This window comes from Rhinolophus sinicus, linkage group LG04 (genome assembly GCF_036562045.2).
Source record: "Rhinolophus sinicus isolate RSC01 linkage group LG04, ASM3656204v1, whole genome shotgun sequence".
NCBI lineage: Eukaryota > Metazoa > Chordata > Mammalia > Chiroptera > Rhinolophidae > Rhinolophus > Rhinolophus sinicus.
The window spans coordinates 188,772,427-188,784,942 of NC_133754.1; the positions used below are offsets into that span (position 1 = coordinate 188,772,427).

The window sequence follows — 12,516 nt, forward strand, 5'->3', positions numbered from 1 at the left end:
GGGCCCAGACAGCCGCCAGGCGGGAGGGAGGGAGGCCGGGCCGGGCGTGGCCCGCGGATGGAGCGCGACCTGGGGGCGGAGCCGCGCTGGTGGTTCGCGCTCTATCTGGACGCTTTTCTCCCGCGCAGCCGCTCAGCCTGGCGCGGCGCAGCTCCCAGGAACCACTGCGCGGCGGCGGCGTTTCCGGGTTGGCAGGCTGACCCGGGCGTGCGGGGCGGAAGTGGGCGGCCGCGATCGCTGCGGAGCCTCGCTGCCTGCAGGCCCTGGTCGAACTGGAGGGAGCCGGGGAGAGGAGCTCAGGCGGCCCTCGCGGCCCGGGCGAGCGGACTGCCGGCGGGCCTGCGGCGGCCGCGGCGGCGCCGGCGGAGCGCGGCGGGGATGGGGCGCCGAGCCGGGCCGGGGCCTCGGCCATGTTCGCGGGGCTGCAGGATCTGGGCGTGGCCAACGGCGAGGACCTGAAGGAGACGCTCACCAACTGCACTGAGCCGCTCAAGGCCATCGAGCAGTTCCAGGTGGGGCGGGGTGCGGAGGCCGGGCCGTTGGAGCGTGAGTCAGGCAGGGGGCGGGGTCGCGTGGGAAGTGGGCACGTTTCTCTCCCTCCAAACGCTGCGTCTCTTCCCCGGGATGGAGGAACCGGGTGTCCTGACTTAGTGCCCCATTGACGGACATCTGGGTGGCTTCCAGTTTTTGCAGTTACAGCCAGCGCTGCTGGGAACAGCCTTGCAGCTGCATCCGTTTGTGTTCAGGGCACCCGAAGTGCCTGGCCAGACATGGCTGTGGCTGAGGGTTCTGTTTTAGCCTCGCTCCCCCCGCCCCAAGTAAGCAAAATTGGCCCCACGCTGACCCTCTGCTTCCTCAGACAGAGAATGGCGTGCTGCTGCCTTCCCTGCAGTCGGCTTTGCCCTTCCTGGACCTGCACGGGACGCCCCGGCTGGAGTTCCACCAGTCCGTGTTTGACGAGCTGCGGGACAAGCTGCTGGAGCGCGTGTCGGCCATTGCATCCGAGGGGAAGGCTGAGGAAAGGTGGGTGGGCAGGTGTTATGTGCAGCCCTTTTCTCAGGCTGGGCACTGGCTTAGTGCTCACTGTTCCCTTGGCCACACATCCCTACCCGAAAACAGAGCCTCTTCCCCAGGTGTCTTGCCTGTGGAGACTTGTTTGTTTAGCCATCTTCTGTCTGGGGACAGGCAGGCAGCTGCTTCTGACTGGGTCCTGTGCAGCTTTCTCAGTCATGTGAGTCTTTCCAGGTACAAGAAACTGGAAGACCTTCTGGAGAAGAGTTTTTCTCTGGTGAAGATGCCGTCCTTGCAGCCAGTGGTGATGTGTGTCATGAAACACTTGCCCAAGGTAAGAGTGGTGGCCTGGTGCCCAGGGGACTCGTGCCCAGGCTCTCGCTTGGTCCAGGCGTCGGGTTGGATCTGGGGAGGTTTCCTGAGCTGGCTGCCCAAGCAAGGGCAGCTCGGAGGCACGTTGTCTCTCGGCTTTTCCTGACGAGCCCCGTGGAAACCGAAGCTTGGCGTGCGAGGTGGGGTGTGGGCCCTTCTGGGTAGGAGCTGTGTGTGTTTAGCACGGCTGCCTGTGCCTCCCAGGGCCTGGGGGCCAGCCACAGGTGCTCCTTTCATCTGGGGTTGGGTTTGAGGTGGTCTCTGGCCCATCTTGAGGTAGACCCTGGGCATAGGCGCTGCTCACGGGTGCCTGTGGGTCGTGTAGGTTCCCGAGAAGAAGCTGAAGCTGGTCATGGCTGACAAGGAGCTGTACCGGGCCTGCGCTGTGGAGGTGAAGCGGCAGATCTGGCAGGACAACCAGGCACTCTTCGGTGACGAGGTGTCCCCGCTGCTGAAGCAGTACATTCTGGAGAAGGAGGGTGCGCTCTTCAGCACAGAGCTTTCCGTGCTGCACAACTTCTTCAGCCCGTCCCCCAAAGCCAGGCGCCAGGGCGAGGTGAGGCTGGGCCGCGAGCAGGTGGCCAGATGGAGGGGCCACCTGGCCAGCCCCTTCCCCACCCTGACCTGGGTGGTTCTGCTCCTGGAACAGCAGGCTTGTGCCATGGCTGGTAAGGGGCTTGCCACACTGTGCCCGGGTGTGGGTCTTTTGGATTTCACATCCTCGGTGCTCTGCCACTTGGCCAGCTTTTCAGTGAAGCTCAGCGTGTCTTCTCTCAGCTCTGGGAAGTTTCTTCTGTATTTACGTTTGACTCGTTAGTTGCTTGGACAAACATTTCTTGACTGCCCACTCCCTGCCATAGGTGCTGGGACCCTTCAGCGACCCTGGAGTTCAGGGTGCTTGCGTGGGGCACTGAGGTCTCCTGGGGGCAGACACTATGTAGTGAATGTCACTTGTCAGTGACTGAGCTTGAGGTGTGGACAAGGGCTGTGGAGAGTGGAGATCGTATTGGAAGCAAGGCAGGGCTGGGTGGGGCGGAGGTGGGAGTGAGGAAGGGGAGCCAGGTCAGGGTGTGAGGAAGGGCAGGCCAGGGTGGGTGGAGTGTCCGGGGCGACGAGGCTGGTATGGCCAGAGCCTAGAGCAAGTAGGCAAGTGGGGTAGGGGTGCAGTTGGGAGGGCTGGAGGCCACTGTGCTGACAGGCCTTTCCCAGTCAGGTGGGGATCACTGGGCCTGACCTGGTTCTATAATAACTGCGCATCCAGGGGAGATGTGATGGTGACAAGTAGCCAGATACTGGCTGAGTGGTGTTTTGTGTTTTTTGTCTTCTTTCATACTCAGTTTTCATTTGGAGTTTTGCGTGTTTGGTGTGAGGTAGGATCCGGCCTCACGTTTTCTCCTAAACGTCTGGCGGCTGGTCACAGCCCCGCTTCCATACTGGCCCGAGCAGTGTGTCTCTGCTCTGCCGTCTTTGTCTTCCAGCTCGTCTTGGGGGAGCCTGGCCTTAGGCTGTGGTCTGCCTGTGGGCTCCTGTTCCTTCTTCACACTCCAAGCCAAGGTCCTGTTGGGGGCCCAGGTCCTTCCTGCTGTGTGGTCTGAATTCCTGCTAGAGGAGAAGGTGGCAGCCCGTTAACGCATCGCCCTGTGGTCCTCGGCTGTGCTTCAGCTGCTGAGCCATAGTTGTGTGCCGGGCCACCTGTGAGCCGTATCCCTGAGCTGTGCCCTCTTGTTCGCGTGCAAGGCAGGCCTGGGTCATGGTCAGGGCTGGTACGTGTTAGCTGTTGTTGGCACAGAGGTGCCCAGTATGCAGGTGCTGAGACTTGGGTCACGTCCCCGGCTCTCCTCTTCGTCGGGGTCCCCAAGGCCTGTGTGTCCTCGGCAGGGGCTCTTAAAGTGGCCTGTTGGGTCGTTACTGCTCCTGCCACCCCTGCCGTTCTCTCCACTTGTTGCGTCCAGTCTGATGCCTGTTGGGCTGCTGCAATATCCACCACCCAGGTTGCCCTGTGTCCTTCACATCAGTGGGCTGAGATTCAGCTCCTGTTGATGGCCAGTGAGCAGCGGGCACAGCCCCTCCTGTTGTCTGGGTCCTGAGTGGGGGTAGGTGCGGGGTGGTGACCCTTGCAGAGGGAGGAATGCAGACGCTGGAGATGGGTGCGCAGCCGAGGGCCTCAAGCTGTTGGAGAAGATGGGGAGCCCGGCAGCCTGGGCCCAAGAGGATGGCAGTGAAACGTTGATCGTGCACTGAGCACAGTGGTCGCTGCGTGTCCTCGACTGGTCCTGAGTCTCCCGATGTCAGCTGGCTGGGTGAGCAGGGTCAGACCTGCTAGCGGCTCTGGTGGAGTCCAGGGTCACAGGCTGGTGGTCTTTCAGGGAAGCTGTGGGCCTCACGTGGGCTCCACCTCGTTAGAAACTAGCAACGCTGCCACCTGCCACAGAGCCGGTGTTGGGTGAGAGAAGACTTTCAGCTCAAAGCAGGAAGGGTGAACGGCAGGGGCGCTGTGTGATACCGTGGCCGTGTGTGTCTGCGCCGCCCTGTGTGTCTGCATGCTTGTGTGTGTCTGGGCCATGTATGATGCGGTGGCTGCCTGTGTCTGCAGCCGTGAGTGACACCGTGGCCGGGACTCCCGCCCACAGGTGGTGCAGAAGCTGACGCAGATGGTGGGGAAGAACGTGAAGCTGTACGACATGGTGCTGCAGTTCCTGCGGACCCTCTTCCTGCGCACGCGGAATGTGCACTACTGCACTCTGCGGGCCGAGCTGCTCATGTCCCTGCACGACCTGGATGTTAGCGACATCTGCTCCGTGGACCCCTGCCACAAGGTGGCGCCCCGGCCCTGGCCAGGCCCTGTCCCCCTCCCTCTGGTCTCTTCTTGGCTTCTGTCTCGCCTCCCCATGGATGGGGTGGTCCTGGTACCTGGGCTCTGACTGCCCACCCACCTGGCTGCCTAGTATGCGCCTGCTCCTCCACCTCTGTCCACTCGGCTGGGGACTGGGTCATCCACGGCCACACACGCTCACCTGCCCGCTCCGTTATTGCTCTGCTCCAGCCGGCTAGGCCCCGCAGCCCCTCTGGCTTCTCCATCTTCCTCCGGGCTCTCCAGGACCTCCTGACGCCCCCGCCCTCGCCCCCGCCACTCTCCACGCCAGCTCCCCTAGGGCTGCTCTTGGCGAGCGCCATGCTGCAGGACCGGGCTTTCTCACAGCCCTCGTCCCCAGCACGGACGCTGTGCAGCCACCACCGTGTCACCTCCTGGGGGTTGTGTGGTGTCACGCTTTGAGACTGCAGCGCCCACCCCCACGGGGGTGGGGAGGGCTGCCAGAGAGGCCCCTTTTAGAACCAAACACAGATAGCCTCCTCCTGTCAGGCCCTTGAGCCTTTCTGCATTTGCGCCACCCTGTCCCTGGCACAGATCCTGGCACTGAGCCAGGCCTTGGCCGTGTGACGCGGTGGTCCTGACACCTGCCTAAGCCTTGGGTGGCCCGAGAGGTGAGGCCGAGCAGGAGTGAGCAGGGAAACTGTGCTTCCCACAGTTTACCTGGTGCCTGGACGCCTGCATCCGTGAGCGGTTCGTGGACAGCAAGAGGGCCCGGGAGCTGCAGGGCTTTCTGGACGGAGTGAAGAAGGGTCAAGAGCAAGTCTTGGGGTGAGGGTCCTGTCCACAGGCGTCCAGATGAGCACACTGTGTTCAGGGGGGTGTTCATATTCCAGCACGTTTTACAACTGCCTGGCACCCCGTGTCCATGGCTGAGACCTGACTACAGCTGTCCCCTGGGCAGGGTTCTGCTCTGCAGCCTCTGGGGCCTGCCCATCTGCTGAGGAGGGACCCGCTGTGCCCAGTTCTCCCTGTAGTTGTCTCTGTGGGACCCTGGCTAAGTACAGAGTCTGGGTCAGATTTTCAGAACCAAATGGGACCTTAACTAGGAGCTTTCAAACTTCTCAGGTTTTTGAGTAAAGTACAAGTTTCAAACTGAGCTTTTCTTTGGAAGGGGTCCAGGGTAGAGTGGGCTCTCCCTGTGTGGAGGGGCCATCTCTCTGGGTCTGCGGCTGAGGCAGCCCAGCCTGTGGCCGACGCCACCCAGGCCAGGACCTTCCTGTGTTAGTACTGTGGGCTCATCTCTGCAGGGACCTGTCCATGATCCTGTGTGACCCCTTCGCCATCAACACCCTGTCACTGAGCACCGTCAGGCACCTGCAGGAGCTGGTCGGTCAGGAGATGCTGCCCAGGGTGAGTGCCCTCGGCTGGCCGCACTGCCTTCTGGATGGGCACGTGGATGTGGACCACTGGCAGCCAGGGCTGTGATGCCCCGGCAAGAGCACACACACCCCACGTGCACATAGTGCCTGGAGTCGAAGCAAAGCCACAGCACCAGGACCCTGCTGAGCATGGATCCAGGGGGTGGGGAGGTGGGGGGTGAGAGCGGCTCCGGTGAGCAGGCGCTGAGGTCCCGTTCCTCTGCAGGACAGCCCCGACCTCCTCCTGCTGCTCAGGCTGCTGGCTCTGGGCCAGGGTGCCTGGGACATGATCGACAGCCAGGTCTTCAAGGAGCCCAAGATGGTAACGGATGTGGCGGGGAGCCTGTCCACGCCTTTCCTGCAAGGGCTTGGGGCCGGGCATCAGGAAGGTGGCGCGGGGCGGGATGAGCGTGGCACAGGTGGAGACGCTCTGGGGCCTCCACCCTAGGAGGTGGAGCTCATCACCAGGTTCCTGCCCACGCTCATGGCCCTGGTGGTGGACGACCACACCTTCAACGTGGACCAGAAGCTGCCTGCCGAGGACAGGGCTCCGGCCACGTACCCCAACATGCTGCCGGAGACGTTCACTAAGTATGCGTGAGGGGCGGGGGGCACCCTGTGGGCTCCCTGGGAGGCCGGAGGCCAGCGCTCCTCGCTGAGCGTCCTCGCCGGGCAGGTTCCTGCAGGAGCAGCGCATGGCCTGTGAGGTGGGGCTGTACTACGTGCTACACGTCGCCAAGCAGAGGAACAAGAACGCGCTGCTGCGCCTGCTGCCGGGGCTCGGTGAGTGCGCGCCGCCTGGTCCACTGCTGAGTGTGTGTCTTCTGGAGGTGGTTTTGGTACAGAAGTGAGAAGAGGTCAGCTTCGTGCTTTCACAGATGCCCCCCGTTCTCGTCACCGTTTGTTGACGTTCTTTCCACAGCAGTGGAAGAGCCACCTTAACTTAATCCTAACTGGCGAGGGGTGTGCAGCCTGTCAAGTGCTCAGACATTGGGAGAGCGCCCCTGAGAGGCGGGAGGATGGGGTCAGGGCCGGTTGCTGCAAGCTAGGAAGAAGAGAGAGGTCTGAGTGGACTCCTTCAAGAGGAAGCTGCAGATTGAGTCGGGGAGAAGGGGCTTCTGGGAGCCTGGCCTTCCCACTGCGCCCAGGGGCCCACAGTCTTTTACTGGCTCAGGTCTTGTGGTGTTGCCGCTTCTTTGTAAAGACATCATGCATTTCTTGCTAAGTGTGTGTCTAGGTCATTGGTGGGTGTGATGGTGAAGTGTGTGTTATTTTCCCGACTTGTCCGTGTGGAGGAAGCTGTCTGTTTGTGGGTGTTTATACCCAGCCACCGTCTAACCCAACGACACCAACTCCCCTTCCCGTCCAGAGTGAAGTGAGTGTCTGACGTCAGTGTGCCAGGGCTGAAGTCGAGGTGTGGGCAGGGCTGGTGCTTTCTGGAGGCTCCACGCGATGCGTGTCTCCTCCTACTGTGAGGAGCTGCCTGCATCCTTGGCTTGTGGCCCTTTCCTGCATCCCCACGGTTCCTCCTTCCAGCTCCTCCTGTCCTCGTGTCTGTCTCTCTGACTCTGGCCTTCCTGCACCTGCCTCCCTCTCAGAAGGACACTTCTGATGCCAGGACCACCAGGTCATGCAGGCCATCTCCCATCTCGGGTCCCTTAACACAGAAGGTGGCATGGTCACGGCTTCTGGGTCCAGAGGTGGACGTATCTCCGGGCCGGTGTTCTGCCTGTTTGGACACATACAGAAACAGTTATAAGTGACTTGGTTTGCATCATTCTTTCTGTCTATTTCAGTGCCCTTTGTTTCTGTGTCTCTCCTCATAGTCGGCTAGAGACGGATGTCCTGCTGCAGCGGGCACATCAGTGCCCCTGGGCAGGTGTGGGTCTCAGCTCCGCCAGGAGGGACATGTTCGTTTGTCCACATTATCAGTGCTTCTCATAAGAACAGATGTCGAATTTACAAATTCTCTCGTTTATTTTCAAATTTTTTACTGTGGGGATTTTTTATGAAGTCAGAAGAACACAATACGGCGAAGCCCCCTGCCCGCTGTGTATGTCCATCTGGCCCCTCGTGATGGTCTGGACGTCAGTTCCACAGTCCCTGCACACCAGCTATGAACAATGGAGCAGGTGTCGGTGACAGAAGGAAGTTCCTAAAACCATGACTGCAGCCTGTGAGCACGTCAGATCCATGTTCCAGTGCAGGGGCCACCTTTCCCCGATTGTCACATACATTTTTGTTCAGATCAGGAGTCTAACAAGGGCCTCGCTTCACCGTGCGTTTCCTTGTTGCCTCTCAGGTCTTGTGGTCTGTAGGGTTACAAGGGACTAGTTGGGGGGACCAGGGCATTTGTTCCCCGTGGAGACTTTGCTGGCATAGTGACTCTGGTCAGACGTGTGAGGGGCGCTCCGGTACATCCGGTACGACTGGTCTCCCGGAGACAGTGAAGCTCCCTGGGCTCGGGTAGCGTCAGCTGGACCTGTTGGCATTTCTGGAGCAGCCGCCACAGCCGGCGTGGCTAGTGTGCATCCTCTGGGGCCAGCTACCTTCCACTGGCTGCCAGAGTCACGGGTAGTTACTTTTGCAGTCTCTCTCGAGTTTTGGTGTCCGTGGTGTCAAAGGAGGACCATTTTGTTTTGCTCTTTTTCCTCTGGACGGTTGAGGAAGCAGTCGGGGCTGACTTGCTGCCACTTTCCTGGTTTTCCTCTAGTTGCCGGTCTGTTTAGGTCTCTCTCTTCTGGAGTTTGCTTAACACAAAGCCCCTTAGCCACTGGGCAGAGTCATGTGTGATGGGCTCCCATCCCTTCCCTGGACCCTCGTGCTGGCCCAGGTCCCCGCCCCTGCCAGCTCCCACTGTTTGCCTCGCATGTCCAGGCCCCGGTTCTGGTTCTCAGGAGAAGCGAGCACCATCCTCAGAAGTGCTGCATTGTGGTCCCCCCTTGCCTCCCAGGTCCGGGGGCAGGGGTGTGGGGCAGTGGGCAAGCTGACGCCTGCTGTGCCTGCAGTGGAAACCTTCAGTGACCTGGCCTTTGGTGACATCTTTCTCCACCTGCTCACGGGGAACCTGGCGCTGCTGGCCGACGAGTTTGCCCTGGATGACTTCTGCAGCATCCTCTTCGAGGGCTTCCTCCTCACTGCCTCCCCGAGGTCCGCAGGCTGGGTGTGGGGTGGGGTGGGGCCTGGCAGCGGGCTGGGGCCTGTAGCAGCTGTGGCCTCTTCCAGGAAGGAGAATGTGCAGCGGCACACACTGCGGCTCCTGCTCCACCTGCACCACCGTGTGGCGCCGTCCAGGCTGCAGGCCCTGCAGAAGGCGCTGGAGCCCACTGGCCAGGTGCGTGCCACCCTGTTCTCACCTTGGGGCGTGCTGCATGCTGCCTAGTCCCCTGTGTGTGTGTGTGGACATTCTCCAAGTAGCCACAGGACCCGCCCCCACCTATGTGCCTGCCCCACAGAGCGGAGAGGCAGTGAAGGAGCTTTACTCCCAGCTCGGTGAGAAACTGGAGCAGCTGGACCATCGGAAGCCCAGCCCAGCCCAGGCTGCAGAGACCCCGGCCCTCGAGCTGCCACTGCCCACCGTGCCCGCCCCGGCTGGGCTCTGATGCCACCCCTGGAGCTACTGGGGAAAGGGCTAGGTCCCTGGTGCAGCCCCGGCCCTGATTAGCCAGGAGAAGAGGTTCCCTGCACCTGACTTGGCTGCGGCCCCACGTCTGCTGGTGGCAGATTGACTACTTCTGGGGACAGGTGGTGGGCTGAGCTGAGACCCCAATTGACCCATGGCAAGGCACCTTCCTCAGTGCCTCAACCCGCCATGACCATCCGTGTGAACAAGACCTTGTCCCTGCTCCTCGCGGACCCCTGGCCAGGTCCATGGAGTGCAGTCCCTGCTCGAGGCCCGCCATGCCTGGCCTGGCCTGGCCCTCTCCCCCAAGCTGTGGAGAGATTGCTCTTCCTGTTTGGCAGGATGGATTTCCACTGCTGTGGGGGAAACAGCCAGGCAGTAGTCGGAATGAGGAAAAGCCCCCCGTTTTCTGAGGGGAGAAAGCAGGGCGCTGAGACCTGTGGGAAAGTGGGTGCACGGGCTGTTATTGGCAGCCCTGGTTGGGTCAGCCTGGCTCCCACCGAGGATGTGAGTGCTGGACAGTAGGCGATGTGTTGCACCAGGACCCACAGGCAGGCTGCTGCTCCTACCCGGGCCAGCAGCACCCACCTGCTGCCTCAGTTTACCCTGGGAGTGCTGTGCCCCTGGCTCAGCTGCACTGCCTGGCCAGGTGAGGGCCAGCTGTTGCGTATGGTGAGACTCGCACATGTAAATAAATGACGTTTTGGCAAATCCAACAGCCACTTGTGTGCTGCCGGGGTTGGAGCAGCGCAGACCAGCACCCTCTTAGGGGCATTTCCGTCTTTGTGGGCCACAGTCTGGATGCCCAGCCCTGTCTGGGATGGACGTCAGGGATGGGAAGGTCTGAGAACAGCTACCTTGTCCTCAAGGCCGCTGGAGGCCAACAGATTGGATGCAGACAGGTCTGGGCAGGCCTCAGGGCTCATCACCAGCAGGACATGGCTGAGTGTCAGGCTCCGCAGAGGTCACTGTGACCTTGACAGGTGTAGCCCTGCAGGTGTGGGGGAGGGACTGGAGACCCCTGCAGATGGGACAGGCAAGCAAAGATGTGAGAGGTGGTCACAAGGAACTTTTAAACAAATAAAAGAAATCCATGCTTGTGTACTGATGGGAATGACACAGTGAGTGAAAAGGGGGCGGGGCCAGGGCACAGGCGCTGCTTTCAGAGCAGGGACTTCTCAGGGAGGCAGGTCTGGGGGGCCAGATGCTGGGGTCCTCTTCTGGTTGCTTCCGTTTTCTCCAGGTAGCAGGGAGTCAGGTCCTGGACTGGGAAGCAGGACGGGGCAGAGGTGGGGCCGAGGAGAGAGGTGAGGAAGGAACTCGGCCATGGAACCCACCTGAGGCTTGTGGTCAAGATGGACAGGTCAGCACACTGGACTCCTCCAGGCCAGATGAGGACGGGGGACTAGAGGCCCTGGGGGATGACAGTGGAGGGTGTGAGTTGCAAGCACAGGCTGGAGGTGGGGGGTGGGGGCTGCAGCTGTTGGCATGGTGGGACGGTGGGCGAGGTGCGGGGGCACAGTCGTTGGAGGTCAGCAGCCTTAGGGGTTGAGGAACAGGAAGACCCAGACAGGACAGGAGCAGAGCTGCAGGAGGGATGGTGACCCTGAGCAAGCACTGTTGGGAGGTGAGGGAGGATGGGTGTCCACGGTGGGGGTCAGGAAGGAGAGGAGTTTGGGAGACGCAGTCCCTGAGGGGCTGGGGGTGGGGAGCAGTAAGTTGAAAGGTCTGCAGAGAAGAGGTTGAAGACACCGGCAGGACAATTTCAGGCCATGGGTGGGAGGGGATGCCCAGAGTCGGGTACGGGGTGTGGTGGGGTTGGTCCTGGGGCCCCTTCATACCTGGACATGGGGAAAGTGCAGGAAGTTGAGGCCTTAGCCCAGGGCTCAGGGTCACCCTTGACCGTGCTGGGGTTGGACCCTCTGGAGCATGGTTTTCTTGACTCCTGCCATACCCTGTGCAGTAGCCCCCTCCTCACCCCAGTGAAGGGGCGCTGGACCCCGGAGAGTTTGGCGGGTCAGCTTCTAGTAGAAGCAGCCAGCTAGCCACTGGAGACAGGCCTGCCTGAGTCAGAAGAAGCCTGGGCCCCAGAGGACCCTGCCTCCATGCTGGGGTCAGGGCGCAAAGGCAGGGCCTGGACAGACAAGTGTCCTGCCCTGGTCCCAGGAAGGCCTGGGCATGGGCCAAGAGCATTGACAGGCCACATGGATGAGGTGCCAGAGGATCCCCAAGCACCTGGCTCTGCCCTTCACAGGAGCCAGGCCTCACTGCTGGGGAGGATTGGTGAGCAGGGCGTTCTCAGTGTGGGGAGCAGGGCTGTGGGACATGGTGACACGGGCAGAGGGTGCTGCCAGATGGACAGACGGACTCCCACTTGTCACCAGGAGGCCTGTGAGGTCCTTGTTCTGGAGCGAATGGGAAGCCCCAAGCCCATGCCGGATACCTCCCTGATGCAGGCCCGGGGCGGTAGAGAGCTAGGAGTAGCCATCCTGGCAGGGCAGGGGCTGGGGACGGGGGTGCATGAGCAGGACACTCCAGTGGGGCCCTGGAGCCAGAGGACAGGATTGCCAGGCCTGTGGGGTGCAGGTGGGTACAGTGCTGGGACTGGTTTGGGGGCATCACTGTTGACAAGCCCACTGGTCTGGAGGGCTGCAGACGGGCTTGGGCCTGGGGACCAGCTCCCTTGGCCAGAACGGGAGGAGTTGGGGCCATCCAGGCAGGCCCAGCTGCACAGAGGTGGGAAATGGGATGAGGGCATTCTTAGCACAAATTCTTTCTAAATTTGCTGTTCAACCAGGACCCTGAGCCATGTGGGGGTCTTTCCCGGTGCTAGAACTGACCCTGGGTGTGTGGCCCTGTCCTCAGGGGCTCCAGGCTGGGGCACAGGGGAAGAGGGAGAGGGAAAAGGAAATGAGCCCTACAATGGGGGCCCCAGATTGGGGTCAGGGGCTGGGGAGAGAAGGAGGGACGTGGGGACACCTGCTGGGCAGAGGACCCTGTCTGCTTCTCCCCTCTTGCCCTACTTCCCTTCCCCCCCCAGGGGACCCTGGTGGGGGTGTCAGGTGCTGAAGATGTCCTTGGGATGGTGGGCGTCTGTGAGGTCCTGGGGTAGGGCACGCTCGCAGCCTCACCAGGTGCCCGGGGCCTGGGCCGACCCAGGAGGGCTGCAGGGCTAAGGAGGGTAAGTGACACGCCCGCTGTCCACAGCCCAGCAAGCCGGCCAGGCCTCCCCATCTGGCGCCTCCGTCCAACTTAAGTCCCGCCCTCGCTGCACCCCTGAC

At 61.6% G+C, this 12,516-nt stretch overlaps 1 protein-coding gene across 1 annotated transcript; it reads left to right on the forward strand.

The window, feature by feature from the left end:
* The first annotated feature begins 7 nt into the window (after positions 1 to 7).
* NELFB (negative elongation factor complex member B) lies at positions 8 to 9,951 on the forward strand. Its single transcript, XM_019756819.2, has 13 exons — positions 8 to 512; positions 860 to 1,023; positions 1,246 to 1,345; positions 1,709 to 1,939; positions 4,014 to 4,199; positions 4,911 to 5,023; positions 5,503 to 5,605; positions 5,840 to 5,935; positions 6,062 to 6,204; positions 6,290 to 6,396; positions 8,622 to 8,763; positions 8,839 to 8,947; positions 9,069 to 9,951. Exons 1-13 carry the CDS (start codon positions 411 to 413, stop codon positions 9,213 to 9,215), a joined length of 1,743 nt encoding a protein of 580 aa, XP_019612378.2. The 5' UTR covers positions 8 to 410; the 3' UTR covers positions 9,216 to 9,951.
* The last annotated feature ends 2,565 nt before the right edge of the window (positions 9,952 to 12,516 follow it).

Bases quoted from the DNA above. Each gene is read 5' to 3' on its own strand.
- NELFB (XM_019756819.2), top strand. From the start codon at position 411: ATGTTCGCGGGGCTGCAGGATCTGGGCGTGGCCAACGGCGAGGACCTG. The intron at 5,606-5,839 runs GTGAGTGCCCTC...GTTCCTCTGCAG, and splicing joins GTCAGGAGATGCTGCCCAGG to GACAGCCCCGACCTCCTCCT. The intron at 5,936-6,061 runs GTAACGGATGTG...CCTCCACCCTAG, and splicing joins TCTTCAAGGAGCCCAAGATG to GAGGTGGAGCTCATCACCAG.